The sequence below is a fragment of the Sinohyriopsis cumingii genome, chromosome 1, assembly GCF_028554795.1.
Source record: "Sinohyriopsis cumingii isolate HCF-2022 chromosome 1, ASM2855479v2, whole genome shotgun sequence".
NCBI lineage: Eukaryota > Metazoa > Mollusca > Bivalvia > Unionida > Unionidae > Sinohyriopsis > Sinohyriopsis cumingii.
In genome coordinates, this window is record NC_142961.1 from 35,691,440 (window position 1) to 35,712,877 (window position 21,438).

Sequence of the window (21,438 nt, forward strand, 5' to 3'; positions counted from 1 at the left end):
AATATACCATACCACAAAATTATATGGCAAGACACCTTGATACCCTACCACACGATGGTCACATCATTATATGGCAAGATTCATAATATACCATACCACACAATTATATGGCAAGACACCTTGATACCCTACCACACAATGATCACACCATTATATGGCAAGATTCATAATATACCATACCACAAAATTATATGGCAAGACACCTTGATACCCTACCACACGATGGTCACATCATTATATGGCAAGATTCATAATATACCATACCACACAATTATATGGCAAGACACCTTGATACCCTACCACACAAAGATCACACCATTATATGGCAAGATTCATAATATACCATACCACACAATTATATGGCAAGACACCTTGATACCCTACCACACAAAGATCACACCATTATATGGCAAGATTCATAATATACCATACCACACAATTATATGGCAAGACACCTTGATACCCTACCACACAATGATCACACCATTATATGGCAAGATTCATAATATACCATACCACACAATTATATGGCAAGACACCTTGATACCCTACCACATAATGATCACACCATTATATGGCAAGATTCATAATATACCATACCACACAATTATATGGCAAGGCACCTTGATACTCTACCATATTGTTATAGGGCGATACCCTGCCACGCAATTATATAGCAAGACGCATATGACAAGAAACATCAATACCCTACCACACAATTATATAGCAAGACACACAGATACCCTACCACACAATTATATAACAAGACACAGAGATACCCTTCCACACAATTATATAGCAAAACACATAGACTGCCTACTGTACAGTTATAGAGCAGGACATATGGATACTCTACAAGACAATTATATGGCAAAATATTGATGTTATACAAACAAACGAAATGTCGGTCTTTGATATATTGTTATGTCAGTGAGCGTAGTTAAAAAGGAACAAGTTTTGCCTCCAGTATATAATCATCTGATGCAACTTGATGCTGCCACAGACCAAACTTCAGCCGTATCATGTCAAAAATATGTTGATATTAGACAACCCTTTGTGCTTTGTTAGGGGTTTCTAACACTCTCATATTGTTTTGCGTTTCAAATCAAACAGAAGTTACTTTACTAACTCGGCGGGCGTATTTGCATGGACGAGTCGAATTTTTCAGACAACACGAGTGATTTTGTTCAAATATTGGATACAGTCGTCACAAATGAACGTCTCCAGGCAACGAAAAAGGACAGCAAGCAGACTCATAGTTTCTCTGAAAACGCAAACAAGATGGCAGTTTTAGGACCCCGCCCCCACCCCGGTACAAAACTAACACCGCTGTTGTTCGAGGATTACATCGGTGCAATCTCGTACACAAGTTTCAATTAATGATAAATCGAGTTCTAAATATAGGCAGGTTACATCAGGTTATTGTGAAGAAAAAAATAAATTAGATAAACCAGTCTTTTCAGATTTTATTTTCATATACGTACACATCATAATATTATATACTATCAGATCTATTTTACATATATAAATAGTTGTATTCTTTCATGCTTTGTTCATATCCTTACATTACTCAGTGACGTCACTACTAGACATTGCTAAATGTTACAAAAATGTATGGCGAACAACGTTTGAAGATATGATGGCATTGTGTTAATAAAGAGTTATGAGATAAAATATAAATCTTCTAAATATTAAAATATTAGTAGACGTACACTCTTAAACAAGGCTAATAAAATTAAATGTTTACATATTAAATTGAAGAATATTTATTTAAATATATCATGCAATACCTAGACCTTGAAATTTCGTTGAATTTCAAATAAAATCATTCCCTCTGTCCTGCTCTCAATGCAACCTAACAAAGGTAGATAAGTTGGTTCTACAGTTACAACTAAATTTACATGGTGCAAAAAAAAAAGGGGGGGGGGCAGGGCAGAACCGTATTAATAAAATGTGAGTAATATTTTTTTTTAACAATAATGTCATTTTTTAAATTTATATTTTTTTCAGGCTTGTATAGCACATACTGCTACTTTCTCCACAATGAAACATTTAGCGCAACTTGTGGGTACCATTGGTCAGTTACCTTTTAATTAGTGACATCTTTCATTTACGCGTTCCGCGATCTGTGACGTACGGCACCTGCACGTACGGCACCTGCATTGCAAATATGTGACGTCACCTGTGAAGTAAAGGCATGCATAAAATGTCTAGGGACATGGGTTATCATGTATGAGGTTAGAAAGTAACTGGTCAGCAACGATATATGGATCATATAAAACTTGAGAAGAACACACATTTGCCCGGATGGATAGGAAGATTCTGAAATCATTGGCGATGACTATGACTGATGGTTCAACCTTTTCTCAAGGGTTCCGACAACACTTGAATTTTACAAGCTTGCAGAATGTGATCAATGTCATAAATATCCTTACATAATTAATATCGTTGTCATAAAATATTAAAAGAAAAACCTCCTAAAGCTGATTTACTTTGCACTTTTGGATCTCTGGTATAAACTAGATGACGTTAGTCTAAACAAGAAAGAGCGCCACCAGTCGAGTAGTTTAGACCTGTGATGGTCATACAGAGTCATTGGTCAGGGCTAGAGATGGTATTGTGAACGTGTATCTAGGGATTGTCTTGCCTCCATCTTTACCATTTGCGCGGCAGTATCCAAAATGATCTCGTGTTAAGCAACTACTGTTTGACGTTAAATTCAAACCTTTTAAAACAATTTCAAAAACAATTCACAGCACAAAATAATACTCTCCAAGCCAGCTGGAACCAGACTGATTTTTTAAAGAATGATAAATGATATCTTTAATCAATCATGCGATGTCCAGAACAAAGAAGAAAAGGGAAGAGCCTAAAGATATGGCATCATAGAGAAACAAAATTAGTAAGGCTTGGTCAGAATTTATACTTGTAACGTTAAAGACTTTTTTATGAAAAGATTAACATTTACATGTTTTTTAATGACAAACTAAGTGGAAATAAAATATCTCATACAAGTTATGCATGTGTCCTATTTATGATCGGTATAGAGGTGAGAATAGGCAAGGCGATGGATACCATAAACTTTCGGACGCAGTGGTCGCTTACTCGAGGCTCAAGGTAGTGGTGCCATAGCTTGTTAACCACGGTTCGATTCCCAACAGGGGATTATTTACAAATCTTTCATCTATATGAGAATATTTTTCTCCATATATAGTTTGCATAAACTGATTCTACATATATCGCAAACCTCATTGAATTCTACGGAGGCATACTCATTCAAGTGTACTAAGTCATACTCGTTCAAGTGTACTAAGTCATACTCGTTCAAGTGTACTAAGTCATACTCATTCATGTGTGCCAAGTCATATTCATTCAAGTGTACTAAGTCATACTAACTCTTAACAATTACAGGTAATAAGTTTCACTACTACACTGTTAATTATTTCAGGTTTTTTCCTTCTAGATTCAAGGTGCTATGGAATTCCTTTAGTTTATACGTGCAGTTAAGGACTGCTCCAGACATTCAAGTCTAAATTTATATTTTAGAAATTGGGGTACACAAAATATAATATTACAAATTAAAAACTAAATTAAAAGTACAACCTAAGTAGATATGATGACACATTGTTTAACAGCATGAGCGAGTTCAAGTAAATATCAATAGGTAACTCGTATTGAAAACATAATGCAAACATACGAATTCAACAATTCATGACCGCCACGGGTGCATTACACTTGTTACTGACTGCATAGTAACTTACTCGCTATACATACCACCGGGAATTGCTGATAAGTACCCGGTTGGGACATGCTGATTGCCCTGTTTATAGACCGACCCATTTTTCTTTACTAAATATATTCATTTGTGTGAAACTCATATGTAGCATCATATCTGCGCTTCCTTGTGGATACCGATATAGACTCATATTCTGTGACATTGTCGTTCATGTCCAATACTATGCAGCTTTAAAATATTATTTTAAAAAAACACAAACATCATTGGTACAATATTATCACAGAAAAAGACTGGTGAAAATCTCAATATTTACCAAGGCTGCCAGATTTTGAATCCTTTAATGCATCGACTGCAATCATTAAGTCATCAGGTGACAGGACAAGAGCTTGCCCAACCAAGTTGGGTACCTGGATCAATAGGCGTCCACACAAACAATTATGGGGGTCGGGAGCAAAGCCAAAATCAAAAGGGGACGGGCTTGCGTATATATTTTTTGAGCGGTCAAGTGTGGATATGGTAGAGATCTCCTTTTTCTGAGAGATCAATCGTGGCCATGCAAAAATACTTTCAGATGTTTTGTACGCAGACATTAGCAATGACGCCAGACATGTAGGTGTACACCTGTGAGCGAATAAGAGGGGTTTTAAATAAATAGTAGAAAGAAAAAAAACATATTTCCTTGTTAGTGCTGTAAAGAAGATAATGAAGCTAATGATGGGATATGGTTGCTACGATACAATGCTAATGATGGGATGTGGTGGCTACGATGCAATGCTAATGATGGGATGTGGTGGCTACCATGCAATGCTAATGTTGGGATGTGGTGGTTACGATACAATGCTAATGATGGGATGTGGTGGTTACGATACAATGCTAATGATGGGATGTGGTGGCTACGATACATTGCATATGATGGGATGTGGTGGCTACGATACAATGCTAATGATGGGATGTGGTGGCTACGATGCAATGCTAATAATGGGATGTGGTGGCTACGATACAATGCTAATGAAGGGATGTGGTGGTTACGATACAATCCTAAGATTAGAGCTACTGATCTTACGCTTCGTGGCAAAGGCAGATATTTTTTTCAGATAGTTTTTATTTAACAAGTTTACAATCAACACCTATATTACTGTAAGAGGTAAAAGCTTACTTTTCCTGGGGGGTCACAGCATGAATATCGGGGTTTTGGAACCAGATGATTTGCTACGGTCTCTAAAATAACAAAATACTGGATTTTTAATTCCCATCTGTTCTAAATCATTGTCCGTAAAATTTGCAAATTTTTTTCCATTAATGTTTTTCATGCGAAGTCTTTTTACAGTACTCTCATCCACGTGCAGCATTCGGAAAACAGTTGTCATCTGCTCTTTGGAAAAAGCGCGTAGTGATCCATCCTTCGGAATGTATAACACCTCACCGGCAGAAACCGTGGATGATTCTAAAAAATATGAAACAAATGGTTTATATATTACGATACCTAAAAACATCCATAGAAATACAGAAACATATCACCGAGCAGTTTTTAATTCTTTTCTTTTCATCACACCGACTCTTGCTAAGCCCATGGGGCTGGATCAAAATTCTAAGAATGGTGTCCATACATACAATTTTCCTCTAACCATGTTACATGATATTTTGGAAAAACAATCAAATTGATTTTTTTTTTTTATAAAAAGAACGATGTATAATATCAGCTTCGAATTGGTGAATATCAGATAAACTTCCCATAAAAGTACGTCCCTCTACAAAACTGATATCTTAGACTTGTCAAGATCTGTTTGAACATGCAGGTATTTAAACCGCAATAATCCAAGTGGCACTGATATTAAATCAACCGTGATTTCGTTAATGGTGATTCTTCAATGCACGAAATGGAATTTATCCTTGTGAAGACTACAACAAATCAGCATTACTAATCCATTAACTATTTTCTTGTGACAGACTATTTTTTGTGACAGACTATTTTCTTGTGACAGACTATTTTTTGTGACAGACTATTTTCTTGTGACAGACAATTTTTTGCTCAAAGCTCTTTTTGTTCTTATTCTCGAGCGAGAATGGGTTCAAAGAACATATTTCCTATGTGTACCACAGAACCAGGTACAGTATAACCTCATTTATCGGAATCTACTTAATCCAATATCTCGGTTTATCTGAACCACACGTATAGCACACCAACATATGAAAATAAGGTATAACCTGGACTGTCTTGTCCAAATTCCAGTCCTTAAAGCTTTTAGTAGGTTCTCTAAACATTCCACTCCGTTCGTACTAAACAAAAAATGAGGATAAATATCCCCTCTAATGAGATCAAAACGTTTTCTTAAGTGAACAGTGATAAACAATTTCCTACCTTTACATATTACAATGTTTTTTTTTCTCTCTCTCTCTCTCTCTCTCCAAAATAACATTCAGGGTAGGCAAGAGCAGATAATTCATAACCATAACACGCAAATTTCGCAAGGGGCACAATCGACTTATTTTTGTAAAATAAAATATGTCCCCAAATCATTATAATTATCTAATACAAGTGTAAATTTCCCCTGTGCCACGGACCATTATACTATTTATTTGGAAAATTAAAAGTTATGTATGAGACGTGCATACTTGACGTCTAATGTCTACATATAGATTAAAATATTGGTACAGTTGGAGCTTGCGACCCTCAGTTATTTTGGGCGAGAAATTTTATTCATTCCATACTCCATTTTATCCAAAATAATATTGTATTTTAAATATTTTTCACAAATGTAAAGTGAATAGATATATGCTTGAAGAGAAATCTTGTTCTCTTTCTTTTTCTGCTTCTTGCTGAATTGTGCATACGTACTTTATATGACGAAGTACTTCAACGTAGTTTGCATCATGATATACATAATGTGACGTCATGTCGCGCATCACAACAAATGTGCTGGTTTCTACGTGGGCTTAACAGCGCTCAGTAAGTGCTTGATAGTATCTGATAAATGTAACATTTATTGTATCGTCCCACGCAAAAAGCTGAGAGCTGAGTAGATACTAATTGTGTGTACTAAATCCAACAAAAATAAATACATTAAAATAGGATATAATCGCTAAGTATTTTCTATTCAGTGGTTATTAAGGTACAGAACGGTGATAATCAAGAACGTGCGTGGGTAAATGTCTTTCTTTTCTAAATTCTTCGATACCTTAATTCGATCCAACTTGGAAAGAGTTCCTTTTGCACCGTCAAAAACCAAAACGTATTAGGCGCTAACCTTAACAGGTGTTTTCATATGTTTCAGATAATTTGCCTTCATCAGCAGATTCTAAATGTGAACAACTAGTTGGTGACGTTAGATAAACAATCTGAAGTCAAAATATAAATTTACGCTACATATGACTTGGGCTTGAAATTTGAATACAATTCAAGTTGAAAACGAATTGCAATTTGGAAACAATGTTATAGCTTTTTGATCCAGAATATGATTCATTGCCTTGTAGATTTTCTAAGTGAATATCACTAAATACATGGTTCCCACTTTCCCACGCTTTTCCCAATATAAATTTCCAGGTGTTTTCCAGGATGAAATTAATTTTTTCAAGGTTAACATATAACCATTACTGAATGGAGTTAATGAACATTTTGGATTATAAAACATGCATTTTCCAAATTTGAAGATGTTTCTCTTACAAGACTCTCCAAAACATATGTCAGAAAAGATGAGCATGTACAAAACCACAGAATGAGTCACACGAAACAAATCTGACTCTATTCCAATAAATTGGCATCTAAAGCCATTTAAATGTACAGAATACAAATTCTAACTTTACTTTGCTGACCTGCATTATGTCGCTACATGGAAACAACATACTGATCATACATTATTTTGTTTCCTTTCAAACCTTTAATTCTAAAGAATTCTTGAGCAATATATGTGCATGTTATACAAAGTAAACATTCCCTATCACAGTATGAATATAACCCAATAAATGCAAAAGTATTAGACTCTTATCTTGTAACAAAAAGAGTTTAACCCTGAATGTATGTGTGCCAATAAAATCTCAAACAAGATTTTTCAACCAATCTAAACTCCTTAAGACGATTTGGTTAAAAATTCCATCATGTAAAGACATTTACAAAAGTGTTGATTTAAATTTTGACAAAAGACCTTCAAAATTATATATTGTTGTATAAACAAGGACTGAATTTTCTGTAAAATCAACTTGTCTTCTTGTAGTTCAATAAACCAGTCACAAAACCTGTATTGATACATGGGCTCTTATTGTTTCTTAATATATAATAAAAGGGACAATTTCGCATTTCTCCTGCGTTCTATTTAAGATCTTAAACCAATGCTTCAAGCTACATATCACTGTGCAATAGGTTCGCACCAATATCTTCAGCTCAGAGATTCGAAATTTTCTAATCGGTGTTTCCTCCGAATATTCCAACCCCATTGTTCACATTTGGACATTTAGGATGGAGTGTGGGTTCAGGGCAATTAGATATAAAAAATTTGGAATCTGCCGCCACCGTAAGATAGCTTACCAGCGGGCCTAGCAAGTTTAAACAAGTTATATCGACTTAAACCTGCATGAAATCGATAGGAAAATTATTTATTTTCTCAAAAATGGCAAGTATTATCGTTATGTGTTTAATCCGATGACAGACTAGACGAAACTCAGCATAGATGAAACCTGACCCGGTATGACAGCCACTTGATTCCGGGGTAAACTAATCATGTGTACACTCACCAATTAACACGTTAATTGGTGAGTGTACACATGATTAGTTTACTCCGGAATCGTGTGCCTGTGCCCGATACTCGCCATTTGCGTTAATAGTCACAACTCTCACACAACGACATCGGAAGTTCAATAATCACGTGATATCAACAACAAACCCCTTTTTTAACGTCGTTGTACAGAATTTAAATTATATTAAATGAAAGTCTGTAAAAACCAGATAAAACATATAATTCTCAACATATTTATTTCGAGAACAACTACAAGAAACTTGGCCAGTCTGATTCATCAAACGGAGTAGTCTGGCTCCCTGCTTCGTATGCTCCCTGCGTAAGAGAGCACATATCAACGTAGTAGTCACGTGATACAACAAAACTCCGGTAGTTGGTCTAGGAAAAAATAAAGAGAATTTTGTGCTCTTTCGCTCTTGTATTTTTATTACAAGCAGTACACGACTTTCATGTAATATTTTTTTCTACAATATTTGAAAATGACGGTTGTGAGTTTATGTGTGCTCGTGCGACTAGCAATCGAAATCACTTGTACCAGCTCAAATTTCATCAACGCATTAGTTTTTCAGCAGATTAAACATAATGATTTTAATACTCGCAATTTCTGAGAAAACAAAATTTCATATCGATTTCATGCAGGTATAACTTGATTTAACAACGTTTAAGTTTGCTTAGCCCATCCCTAAAGATGATTTGCTTTAACGCCACCATGTTGGCCTCTTGTGATTCTAGACTGGTTTTCATACCTTCTATAACAAATATAAAAAGATGCGGATATCGAACTGTCTGTAAAACAAAAAGTGTATCAGGCGTATCTGATCTACTAAGCGTTTGGATTGTCTCAACAAATATATTTATGGCAAGCACCCAAATAATCCATACTGCAACCTCCTAATATTCTGGTTAGAACTCGATAAATTTAACTCACGATCAGTTCAGTTACGGCTCAACTGCGTAATTGTTTCGGGCGTCAAGTTGTGGAGGAAAATTCCCGGGTTTTTCTCGACTTTTGTTAATATTTGCAAAATTCAAAAACTTTGCACGGTCGGGAATTTTTAAAATCGTTTTTCCCGACTTTTCCCCGATTTTCCGGTAGCGTGGAAACCCTGTAAATAGTTGTTTTAAAATGCTTTGCAACGGGGTCGTCAACTTTTCTCTTTATATATGCATATGCATGTAATGACACCAATATAATCAAACAGATTAAACAGTTACTATTCATTCCACGTAGCAATCGAACTCACACCGCGAGTAACGGCAGCAATAGCCCATCACTCATGCACCAGCTCCTAAAGCAGAGGTCTCAAACTCATACCACCCTGAGGGCCGCATTAGAGCATTTTCGATACCCAAGGGCCGTACCACCTTTGTTATTTCTCATGACACCTTATGACGATAATCATTTCAGCCAAATGCACAAACCCTATGAATTCCTCGTTAGAAATGTGTGTGTGTGTGTGTGTGTGTGAGAGAGAGAGAGAGACACGGGGGGGGGGGGGGGGGGGCCGGGGAGCGAGGAGAGTTGATTTTCCCGCACAAAATGATTTAAGATTGTGGTTCCATGAATTCTATATATGGAAAGCCAAAGGCAGACATTTGATACGGGACACAAACTACATTTCAGCTGAATGCACGCATTCTACAGTTTTGAAAAAGGACTGTCAACAAATCAGACAATTAGAAAAATTACACTTTTGGTGATAATAGATCAAATAATTAATAGAATTACAATGTTGATACTATAAACTGCATAAGTATGTGCAAGGTTCCTTTCTTGGAGGTGCTTTTTACTTTAAAAACTAGAAGAAGATGCCTATGACAAACTTGAACTTATCAGAAAAGTTATATTTGTATAAAGCGTAAGATAACAAAGGTGACCAAATTTAATTTATACAATTTTACACGCTGAGAAAATAACGCTTAGCCATTCATGCAAAGTACTCAAGTCCTTCTTTAGTACCAGAAACACAGTCCGACTTCGTCTATTCATGATAGAGTGGACTATAAGGTCTGCACTGCTCCCTTTTCATTGTATTAGTTTTGTAAATATGTCCCAAAATACATCAATATACCTAACCATACCAAAATTGTACTCGGTGACGCATGTACCTGTACATAATGTTTTTCCTGTGAGGGTCACTGCTTTGAGAGGTGTGCGATTTGATTTATTATGGCCAACTTACTATCTTTTCCATATATATATATATATATATATATATATATATATATATATATATATATATATATATATATATATATATATATATATATATAAATTCCCATTCAAGAATAAACATTAAATGTCTCACCTGAGTCTACTGATTTCATAGATGTGCGCGACCTGAAAAAAAAAAGATATCAAGTAATAATGATTAGTAGGCCTAATGCGATTTCGATGACATTGACAATTGATGGAATAATAATATATGTTCAAGAACCTAGGAACAATCCATCCATCCATCCATCCGTACATACGTACGTACTTACGCACGTAAGCACCCACCCACCCAAATTAAATTCATATAACCGCACATACATACATACATACATACATACATACATACATACATACTGCAATCGTAGACATTTTAGTTTACAGGCTCGAATGCAATTTACTTATCGGAATTAATCGCGCGATCTATAAAACGTGTCTTTAAAACGATTATATTGCACTGACCTTATTGTTACAAAGCTTTTTTAACATAAGTGTGCGTATGTATATATATATATATATATATATATATATATATATATATATATATATGATTCGATGTTGACACCTGTAAATATATATATATATATATATATATATATATATATATATATATATATATATATATATATATCCTTCTAGTCCAAAAGACGACACTTTTTAGAGTGACAGAGGAACGAAATTATTACTAAACACATTTTTTCTGAGTTTTTGGTACTTTGAAAATGTATTCACAGTATCCAATCTTCTACTGCAACATTTGAATCCATTGCTCATTCAGAGATGACTTGTGTTTAACCTTTGTGGTCTTTACATTTTAAGGAGAATAATATCTGCACAGACTGGTACTTTTGTTACAGTGCGAAACGTTCACAGCAAAGGAAATGTCAACATTTATTTATAAACTTTGCCAAAATTAGTTTTGATAAATTATACTATTTTAGGACTTGAACCTATAACGAAGGCTGCATCATTATACACGAGCAAACCGGAAACTGGGAAGCAACCCGTAGTTTAACCTCATCGTGGAACTTTACTTTCGACTTTACAGTTTATGCGCTTGTGACCGATTTCGAGCAGTCAATATTCTTAGCGATTTCGAACAGTCAATATTCTTAGCCTGATCTTTATGAGTAATGACTTAGCTGGTATATTAACTTGAGACTAGAAATTTGTCCATGCATACGACACAGATGCACCTGTCAATATGGTGAAACTGAAGAACAATCGGTTCAATGTGGAAGTGCCGATTTCCAAGTCAAAGGTAATCCCTCATTCAGATTTAGTCACAAAATGTTCAGAATTGAACTTGTTCTTTATTTTTATATATAGAGCATCATATCAAAGTTGGTTTCCAACCATAAAGTTTTTAAAAACGTTATTGACGTTATGAAAGGTTTAGTGATTATAGGTTACTGCATTTGTATGGGAAAATATGAACGAGTTTTTCGGATGTAAATATTGCACGACCTTGATAGTGCAGTATATCCATCCGACAAAATGAGTTCATATTTTCCCATACAAATGCAGTAACCTTTTTATTATATGCTCATTTTTATTTTCTATCTAATACTTAATTATATTAACAAAATACACTACAAGAAAGAATGTAACTGAATGTATGCCGTATTCTAAACTAAATACACAAGCACAGACTCATCATTGCACAACAGGGGCCCCGATTTGCCGAGTGGTCTAAAGCGCTCTCCGTTACGGATCACTGCCACCTCACCTCTGTCTGCGTGGTTTCTAGTATTGGATTCGGCCAATGTTGGTATGTGAGAAAGCTTGCCAGTAGCTTCTCGTGGGTCGGTGGTTCTTTCCGGGCTTTTCCCTGGTTCTTCCTCCACCATTAATACTGGCCGCCATGTATAGCCTATCATGTGCTGAAAAATGGCGTTAAACCCCACAACAACAACAACATTGCACAACAACATTATTACTGCGCACATAACTCTGCCCAGATAAATTTGAACTTTGTCGCGCGCTCGACATAACTTTCGAAAACAAAATGGCGTGTCAAGTTAAAATTGAAATTTGGAGTCATATTATGAATGAATGCGCATTGCAACAACTTTTTCAACTGATCTGGAATAAATAGATTTTGGTATTTCTTTTCGATTCTACCAAATATTGTTATTATGGACTGGATTTATATGTGACATTGGATTGAAGAAGCGAGGAAGAAGCGTGTTTATATCTGCAAATATGTTTCTGTTTCTGTCATTGAATGTTTGAAATCGTAATGTGGGACAAATATGAAGTTTTTCAATTGCAATTATCAGAAAGACGCTATGGAATTTAAAGCTTATTTCATTTTGAGTGCAGCAAGGAAGATGTAATTGCACTTATATTCGAAATTGCAGTACAGTATCAGATAAAGTATATCCAACTGTAAAATACACTTATCAGACAGAGTATATCCAACTGCCAAATGCACTTATAAGATAGAGTATATCCAACTGTCACATACACTTATCAAAGCATATCAAACTGAAAAATACATTTATCAGACAGAGTATATGCAACTGTAAAATACATTTATCAGAGTATATCCAACTGTAAAATATACTTATCAGATAGATTATATACAACTGTAAAATACACCTTTCAGAGCATATCCAACTGTAAAATACACTTATCAGACAGAGTATGTCCAACTGTAAGAGACACTTATCGGACATAGTATATCCAAATGTAAAATACACTTATCAGACAGAGTATATCCAACTGTAAGAGACACTTATCAGACAGAGTATATCCAACTGTAAAATACACCTTTCAGAGCATATCCGACTGTAAAATACACTTATCAGACAGAGTATGTCTAACTGTAAATTACACATCAGAAAGAGTACAGTATATCCAACTTTAAAATACATTTATTACACAGATTATAACCAACTGTAAAATACACTTATCAGACATAGTATATCCAACTTTAAAATACATTTATCAGGCAGAGTATATCCAACTGTAAGAGACGCTTATCAGAGTATATCCAAATATAAAATACACTTATCAGACAGTGTATATCCAGCTGTAAGAGAAACTTATCAGAGTATATCCAACTGTAAAATATCCTTATGAAATAGAGTATATCCAACTGAAAAATACACTTATCAGAGTATATCCAACTGTAAGAGACACTTATCAGACCGAGTATATCTAAATGAAAAATAGACCTACCAGACAGAGTATATTCAACTGTAAAATACACTTATCAAAAATAGTATATCCAACTGTAAGAGACGATTATCAGACAGAGTATATCCAAATGTAAAATAGACTTACCAGACAGAGTATATCCTATTGTAACAGACGCTTATCAGACAGAGTATATCCAAATGTAAATTACATTTATCAGACAGAGTATATCCAACTATAAAATATACTTATCAAATAGAATACATCCAACTGTAAAATACATTTATCAGATAGAGTATATCCAACTGTAAAATTCACTTATCAGACTGAGTATATTCAACTGTTAAATACATTTATCAGAGTATATCCAACTGTAAGAGACACTTATCAGACAGAGTATATCGAACTGTAAAATATACTTATCAAATAGAATACATCCAACTGTAAAATACATTTATCAGACAGAGTATATCCAACTGTAACATACATTTATCAGACTGAGTATATTCAACTGTTAAATACACTTGTCAGACAGAGTATATCCAACTGTAACATACATTTATAAGACAGAGTATATCTAACTGAAAAATAAACTCATCAGACACAGTACAATATATCCAACTGAAAAATACACTTGTTAGACATTATGTTTAACTGTAAAATACACATCAGAGAGAGAGAGAGAGAGAGAGAGAGAGAGAGAGTTCAGTATATCCAACTGTAAACTACACCTATTACATAGATTATATCCAACTGTAAAATACACTTATCAGACAGATTATATCCAACTGTAAAATACACTTATCAGAGCATATCCTACCGTAAAATACACAGAGTATATCCAACTGTAAAATATACTTATCAAATAGAGTATATCCAACTGTAAACTACACTTATCAGACAGAGTATATCCAACTGTAAACTACACTTATCAGACAGAGTATATCCAACTGTAAACTACACTTATCAGACATAGTATGCCCAGTTGTAAACTACACTTATCAGACAGAGTATATCCAACTGTAAACTACACTTATCAGACATAGTATGCCCAGTTGTAAAATACACGTTTCAGATAGAGTATATCCAACTGTAAGAGACACTTATAAGACAGAGTATAATTAACCGTAAACTACAATTATCAAACAGAGTATATCCAACTGTAAACTACACTTATCAGACGGAGTATACTTACCTGTAAACTACACTTATTAGACAGAGTGTATCAACCGTAAAATACACTTATGAGACAGAGTATATCCAACTGCAAAATACACTTATCAGACAGAATATAATGGAAATTTGGAATTCATAAACTATTATGCCTTTAAAAGCACGATCTTCAGACAAATCAACAACACACACACACACACACACACACACACACACACACACACACATATATATATATATATATATATATATATATATATATATATATATATATATATATATATATGTACGCTGTATCAATGATATACCACGCGATATATAAATTTTTCATTAAAAGGAAACGAGGTTTGTCTCGTTTCCTTTAAAAATGAAACAATTATATAACGAGTGGTATATCTTTGATACAGAATACTTACTGTACATATATTTTATTTATATCACATACAAATACAAATATTTGCTCTTTGAATGGAGTTAAGATTTACTACAGACAGCCGTGAATTGACAGAGTGAATGAATTCCTCACATTCCTGAGTGTCTCCACTACAAAATGTAGTTCTCTGCGTGTTTTGACTATTCACAATCACCTTTGCATATTGATAAGTTGATTGTTTTTATTCTTTTAGTTCCTATTCTTCTTCACATTGATTGAATCAATATAATACACACTTATGATTAAAACATGGAAGATGGTTTTAATGATAAAAGTAGAGCAGTAAAAACACATGGTTAGCTACGCCATTCACATGGAAGCTTAGCCATTCACGTACCGGCGCATGGAAATTAGTGTGGAATAGAAACTAAGTGACATGACGAACCAACAAGAGGTAATTAAATTATTTTAATTTATGTACAGGTGATCTAAGTAATTTTTCTGCTGTTGTAACAGTACCACCGACCATAAACTCTCTCTCTCTCCCTCCCTCTCTCTCTCTGGTCGGTTGACTTTAAAACTCTCTCTCTCTCTCTTTCATCCTTTGGTCAGTTTGACAAATTTTACCATCATTCATAAGTCTAGAGCCCGTATCTTGCTACGACGATGGTCCAGAGAGAGAGAGAGAGAGAGAGAGGCCTTTGGACATTTTCATATTTAATTAATAATAATCAATTTTTTTAGAACATTATAGTATGTTTAAGAAACAACAACAACAACAAAACGTTAAATACATCACAGTATGTGTACCACGTAACCGAGAAATTTACCGTATACTGTTTGCAGCTTAAATCCCAAAGAAAGTGCACACATATCGTTACGACGAACCATATTCTTGTAGGTTAATTGGTTTAATTTCTATCTCTGGCTCCACATTTCTGCCTAGTTTATCCGTAATGCATGAGAGGGGAGGGGGAAACAGAAAGCAGAAATGATTGTGATGAAAATGTGTACCATAATAAATCAATTTAGAAAACGGGGATTATTAATACCTTTTTATCGTTTTTTTTTCCAGCGTCACCAATGATTAATGTGTGGAAATTGATCATTGATCTAGAATCCACTGCAGACGCACGCGAAAATGTTTATATATTCGTTATATTTCTCCAGGGAAAATCACACTTATATATATATATATATATATATATATATATATATATATATATATATATATATATATATATATATATATATACACACACACACACACTGAGGCTAACTTACCCGCCAAACCTTGATTTAGCAGGATGGTTGAAATTTGACTTCTCATAAATATGCTCATTTGAACCTCTTGTAAGCTTTTCGTAATGTCCACCAGACACCGGTCGAGAATCCATAATTTCTGTTTTCTGCACTTGTAGTTTTTTTCCGCTATCAGAACTTCTGTCACTTCCGGACAGATGTCCGTTTGAAAGAGAATTTCCGCTTTCTTGATGCTGACTGCTTGACTGAGGTTGTCCAGAAGAACTTGACGATGTATACGGTTTTGGGCCACTTATTTTGTCTGTATCATTCTTTTGGTCGGAATTTGAGACAGCTTTGATACTTTCGGTCCTTAGCAGGTATTGTTGAAACTTTCTGTTTACTATCTGTTGGTCCATTCGGAATGATTCCCTCGTTTTCATTTTGGTTTCTTGGAAATCCTCATTCCTTGTTTCTATCTCATACAACTTGCTCCTGCTGGCAGTGGTGGAATCGTCCTGACTGATCCGAAAGGTGACATAATCATCCATTTTTATACTTGCATAATGGTCTTACACCTACTAAAGAAGCAATTACACTAGGAACATTCCATGAGGACACAAGATGAAAAAAAAAACAGCCGTTTGCTGGTGTTCTCTTTTACTCCTTTACCATGTACGGTAAACGAAATGTATAAATTTACATTAGCGAGATCGATCCAGACGATGACAAGTGTGCATTCAAGATGATTCTGTACACAAGGTATTGCTGTCCACAAGATGACTCTGTACACAAGGTAAAAACTACACACAGATCTGTTTTGGTAATCCTGCTCCGTTATTCTGTTAATCCTACTCTGTTATTCTTATCTATTCGATTCTCAATCATACTCTAACTCAGGTGTTATTGAGAAGCGTAATGTAGTGGCGATCCGTTTCATGTGCCTGTGGATAGATATTGTGTCAAATCGCTTATTCAATAAGCACAATAGCCAGGTATGGAACAAAGATTATCTCAAATACTGTCTAATTTCACTAAACACTTTCACTGGGAATATCACAAACATAACACAATGTATTGTTCGCCCTGGGGCTAGGTCCATTGATCTTATCCTTTTTCAAAATCGGGACATTCTTTACCTGTCAAACACACAAACTACTATCGTATTGTCTCGTAATATAGCTTCCTATCCAGTTGAATTGCTAACACGCATATGACCAGGTATTTAGAAAATAAATACTCCGGTTAAAAGGGATTGCCGACTGAATTATGTAGCACGTAGATGTGTTATAGATATATTAGTGCGTAAGATATGTGGTTCATTGGTATTCAGATCTTGTTTAAAGAAGCATATCGTTCAGACATGTTGAATGATAGTGTCACTACGCTGTGTTGATTTCCTGTGTTCGATTTACCCCACAATTATGTACGCAGCTCTGTGGGAACCCAGAGCGCATTAGGGCAAAACGTGTACGTACTTGTTTAATGTTCAATACCTATGGAAGCACTGACCATTAACAAACAATCTGATAAACAAGATGGAGACCATATTTTTGTAAGCTGCTTTAAACATTGTATCTTGTTTTACATTGATGCGAAACACATTGGTAGAACTGTATTGACCAGAGACGAAGAACACGTAATAGCAACAACAGTTTAAATAATTAATAATTTAGTGATTGATACAGCTAAGATCTAATTTGAATAATTGATCAAGACAGGATATAGTCTAATAATCAATTTATAACGTGCAATTTGTGAATCTGGCACTGATGTTAAAAATTTTTTTGTAGTCCACGAAATATTTAACAGCATTGTAATATGCTTGCCAGAAACAATCTAGTTTCTCCTCTCTATGATTTTCTTTTACTGCGCTTTTTTTTGCTTTCCAGAGGAATGGAGTAAAAGACAGTAAATGAAATATATTTCGTCTTTCTACCGCAGCTTAGTAATGTTGCGAAACACGCCTGAAGACTCATTGGAGTGCCTTTACAGATCACTCCCATCTCTCCTCTGTCCACCTGGGTTTGAGTCTCGGAATCAGATAACGTTGGTATATAAGAAAGCTTGCCAGTAGCTCGTGGGTCGTTATTTCATCCCAGGGTTTTTCCATGATTCGTCCTCAACCAGATATACTGGCCGCGATGAATAGCCTATCATACGCAGAAAAATGGCGTTAAATCTACAACAAAAACAACGGTAGAAAAGTGAATAGTTCTCTGCGTTTAAAAATTATCGTAATGATATTCCCATTCACGTTGTGTGACGGTTCTCCTATCTTATATTGTTAACATTAAACCCAATGGCTCGTAGGTCTCTTTATGAACATAGCGTGTTCAAACGTCTTACAACAATTGTATATTGCTGAGAAGGAAACCCCCAGTGCGTGATGTAATCATATGAAACAATCCAGACTTTTCTGAAGTCCATTTAGAAATAACAAAATTATCGAAAAATCATGGAACCACTGGATGTCAATTAGTTCCCATTATCGAGAAAAAGTGCAATGTTTCGAGACACCAATCTCTATACTATTCACTATCGCAATATCATTGGATTTATGCCCCTGTACAAAGCACGCATATCCACGGTACGGGTACCAAGCCGATTGTATCACGATAATGAATCCCACAAGACGCTCATATGAGAGAAAAGCATATCGTAAATTGAGAATTTAAAATGTGGTCATCCATAAACAATACAAATAAATTAAGACGTGGCTCCCATTTCAGTATTATTCTTGCTACCATAGGCCTGATTTTCCGCACTGGGATACGTTTCTCAGGCACAAGTGTTAAACTGAGCCTAGCTCGTATATGTATCACACAAGACATTCGTTTATGAGGAAATCATAATAAATATGTCAACAGTCTTTAGAATTTGCATCCTTAGGGGGATTCCAACATTTTAGTCTCTAGCATTCGTAACATAAACTTTATAAAGGTTTCTTCCTCATCAATTATTTTGGCCATCATGTATGGACTATCACGTGCTCCAAATAGCGTTAAAAACATAAAACCAAACCACCAGCACCCTACCACGCTCCCCCATACATTTTCTCTTGCTCAAGTGAAAGCATATTTCCAAGAAAAATACAATTCATACAGCTTCTTTTCTTTTTTTCTGTTCACATGGTGATAGGCAAAATAAAATAATCCTCATTACCTCTGCATATGTAAGTACGTCGGACTATCTAATATACAACTGAAGTTGTATGGAAGTCTTTGGAAAGTTGGGGTAAAGTTATGACTTCTAGCGGGAATCGCACCAGGGTTTTGACACCGATCGGTCAAGTAAAGACCCATGGCTTGTAACAATTTTTATATGGCAAAGTTGATTCTTTTCTTCTTCCCAGGAGTGTTAATGATGCAATTTAAGTCACTTTCTTTTCAATTGTATAAGGACCATAATACTTAGCCTGAAGGGGAGACTGAGGTAAGAACAAGAGAGCCAGAGTTCTATCACCATCCTGAAAACTCACTTGTTTTGTATTTCTGACATATGTTAATTTCGTTTCTTAGAAGAGTGAAGATTAGTTCTTCCTATTTTAGAAGCCTTTGACAACATATATTTGAAATCAGAGATATAATGACGAAGTTTAATGTCAGAATTTTCGGTTTGAAAGAAGATTCTTTTTTAACAACTTCAATGGTTTGCTGACATAATATCCAAAACCAAAAGTAGTGAAGGGGGATACTAGAGCGACAATGGGAATTAGCATTACAGGACCCCTTGGGAACATATAGCGACAATGGAAATTTAACATGGAGAAAAATCGTGGGAACATATAGCGACAAGGGAAATTTAACATGGAGAAAAATCGTGGGAACATATAGCAACAAGGGAAATGAACATGGAGAAAAATCGTGGGAACATATAGCGACAAGGGGATTTGAACATGGAGAAAAATCGTGGGAACATATAGCGACAAAGGAAATTAACATAGGATTTTTTTTTAAAAAAAAAAAATAAAAAATAAAAAAGGGGTAGGCAATGGAAAGGCTATCTCTTTTCGAGAAATATGGCTGGCCCTGAAAAGGGCCTTTGGGTTTATGTTAATATTAATATTAACATAGATGGCATCTGTCACATCTTCTTCTTCTTCTTAAACTCCTTCTAACTGCCGGTCCATACACAAGTACCCTCTTGAGACATCCTTGCCTTTCTATATAAACTCTCCTCATCCATAGACTAGTATCTGTCCTATCAACAACAGTCCACTTGGACCGGACATACATGAGCATGTCCGTCCTGAACATCATTGTTGACACAAGGGTTGAAGATTGAACGTCGGTCCACATCTTGAGGCTCCGAGAACAGGTGAATCAATGCAGTGAACGGCGCTTATTTATAGGCAGAGGTAGGATTGAAACGGATTGAGTTCATTTACCAATCCGAACACGCGTTACAAAATTCAGTCAGCCCACATCCAATCCGAAGAGAGCAGTCTGTGACGTCTGTTGGTCTATATAGATTCGCTAGCGCTTGTGTGCAGTCAATCTATGCGACAGTGATTCAACATGACGGAAACTCAGAAAACGATCCATTGGGCTGCACCAACAGGGGAGATTGCCCAAGGGAACCCGGACTTACTTTCAGAAGAGGTGAATTGGGATTTTGTGGATTTTCTCTCCTCGCAAGAATTTGTTCCGGAACCTGCGTTACCTTCTTCATTACCGCAAGTGGAGAATTTTAGACAGAGACAGAAAGAAGAATTGGAGAAATTTATACAACGACAAAAGGAAGCGGAACAAGCTTTTCTCCTACAGCAACAGCAGCAAGAAGAAGAGGTAAGAAAAAAACAACAGCAGCAACAGCAAGAAGAAGT

General features: G+C 35.4%; 1 protein-coding gene across 1 annotated transcript; it reads right to left on the reverse strand.

Annotated features, from left to right (window-relative positions):
* Nucleotides 1–1,453: 1,453 nt before the first annotated feature.
* LOC149806696 (uncharacterized) lies at nucleotides 1,454–18,309 on the reverse strand. The gene is made up of 3 exons (XM_089956696.1): nucleotides 16,653–18,309; nucleotides 10,773–10,804; nucleotides 1,454–5,180 (listed from the first exon to the last, which is right to left on the reverse strand). The coding sequence occupies exons 1-3, from the start codon at nucleotides 17,159–17,161 to the stop codon at nucleotides 4,906–4,908; spliced, it is 816 nt and encodes a 271-aa protein (XP_089812822.1). The 5' UTR covers nucleotides 17,162–18,309; the 3' UTR covers nucleotides 1,454–4,905.
* Nucleotides 18,310–21,438: the final 3,129 nt, after the last annotated feature.

Bases quoted from the DNA above. Each gene is read 5' to 3' on its own strand.
- LOC149806696 (XM_089956696.1), bottom strand. From the start codon at position 17,161: ATGGATGATTATGTCACCTTTCGGATCAGTCAGGACGATTCCACCACT. The intron at 10,805-16,652 runs GTAAGTTAGCCT...TTTTTTTTTCAG, and splicing joins GCTAAATCAAGGTTTGGCGG to GTCGCGCACATCTATGAAAT. The intron at 5,181-10,772 runs GTGAGACATTTA...CATATTTTTTAG, and splicing joins TATGAAATCAGTAGACTCAG to AATCATCCACGGTTTCTGCC.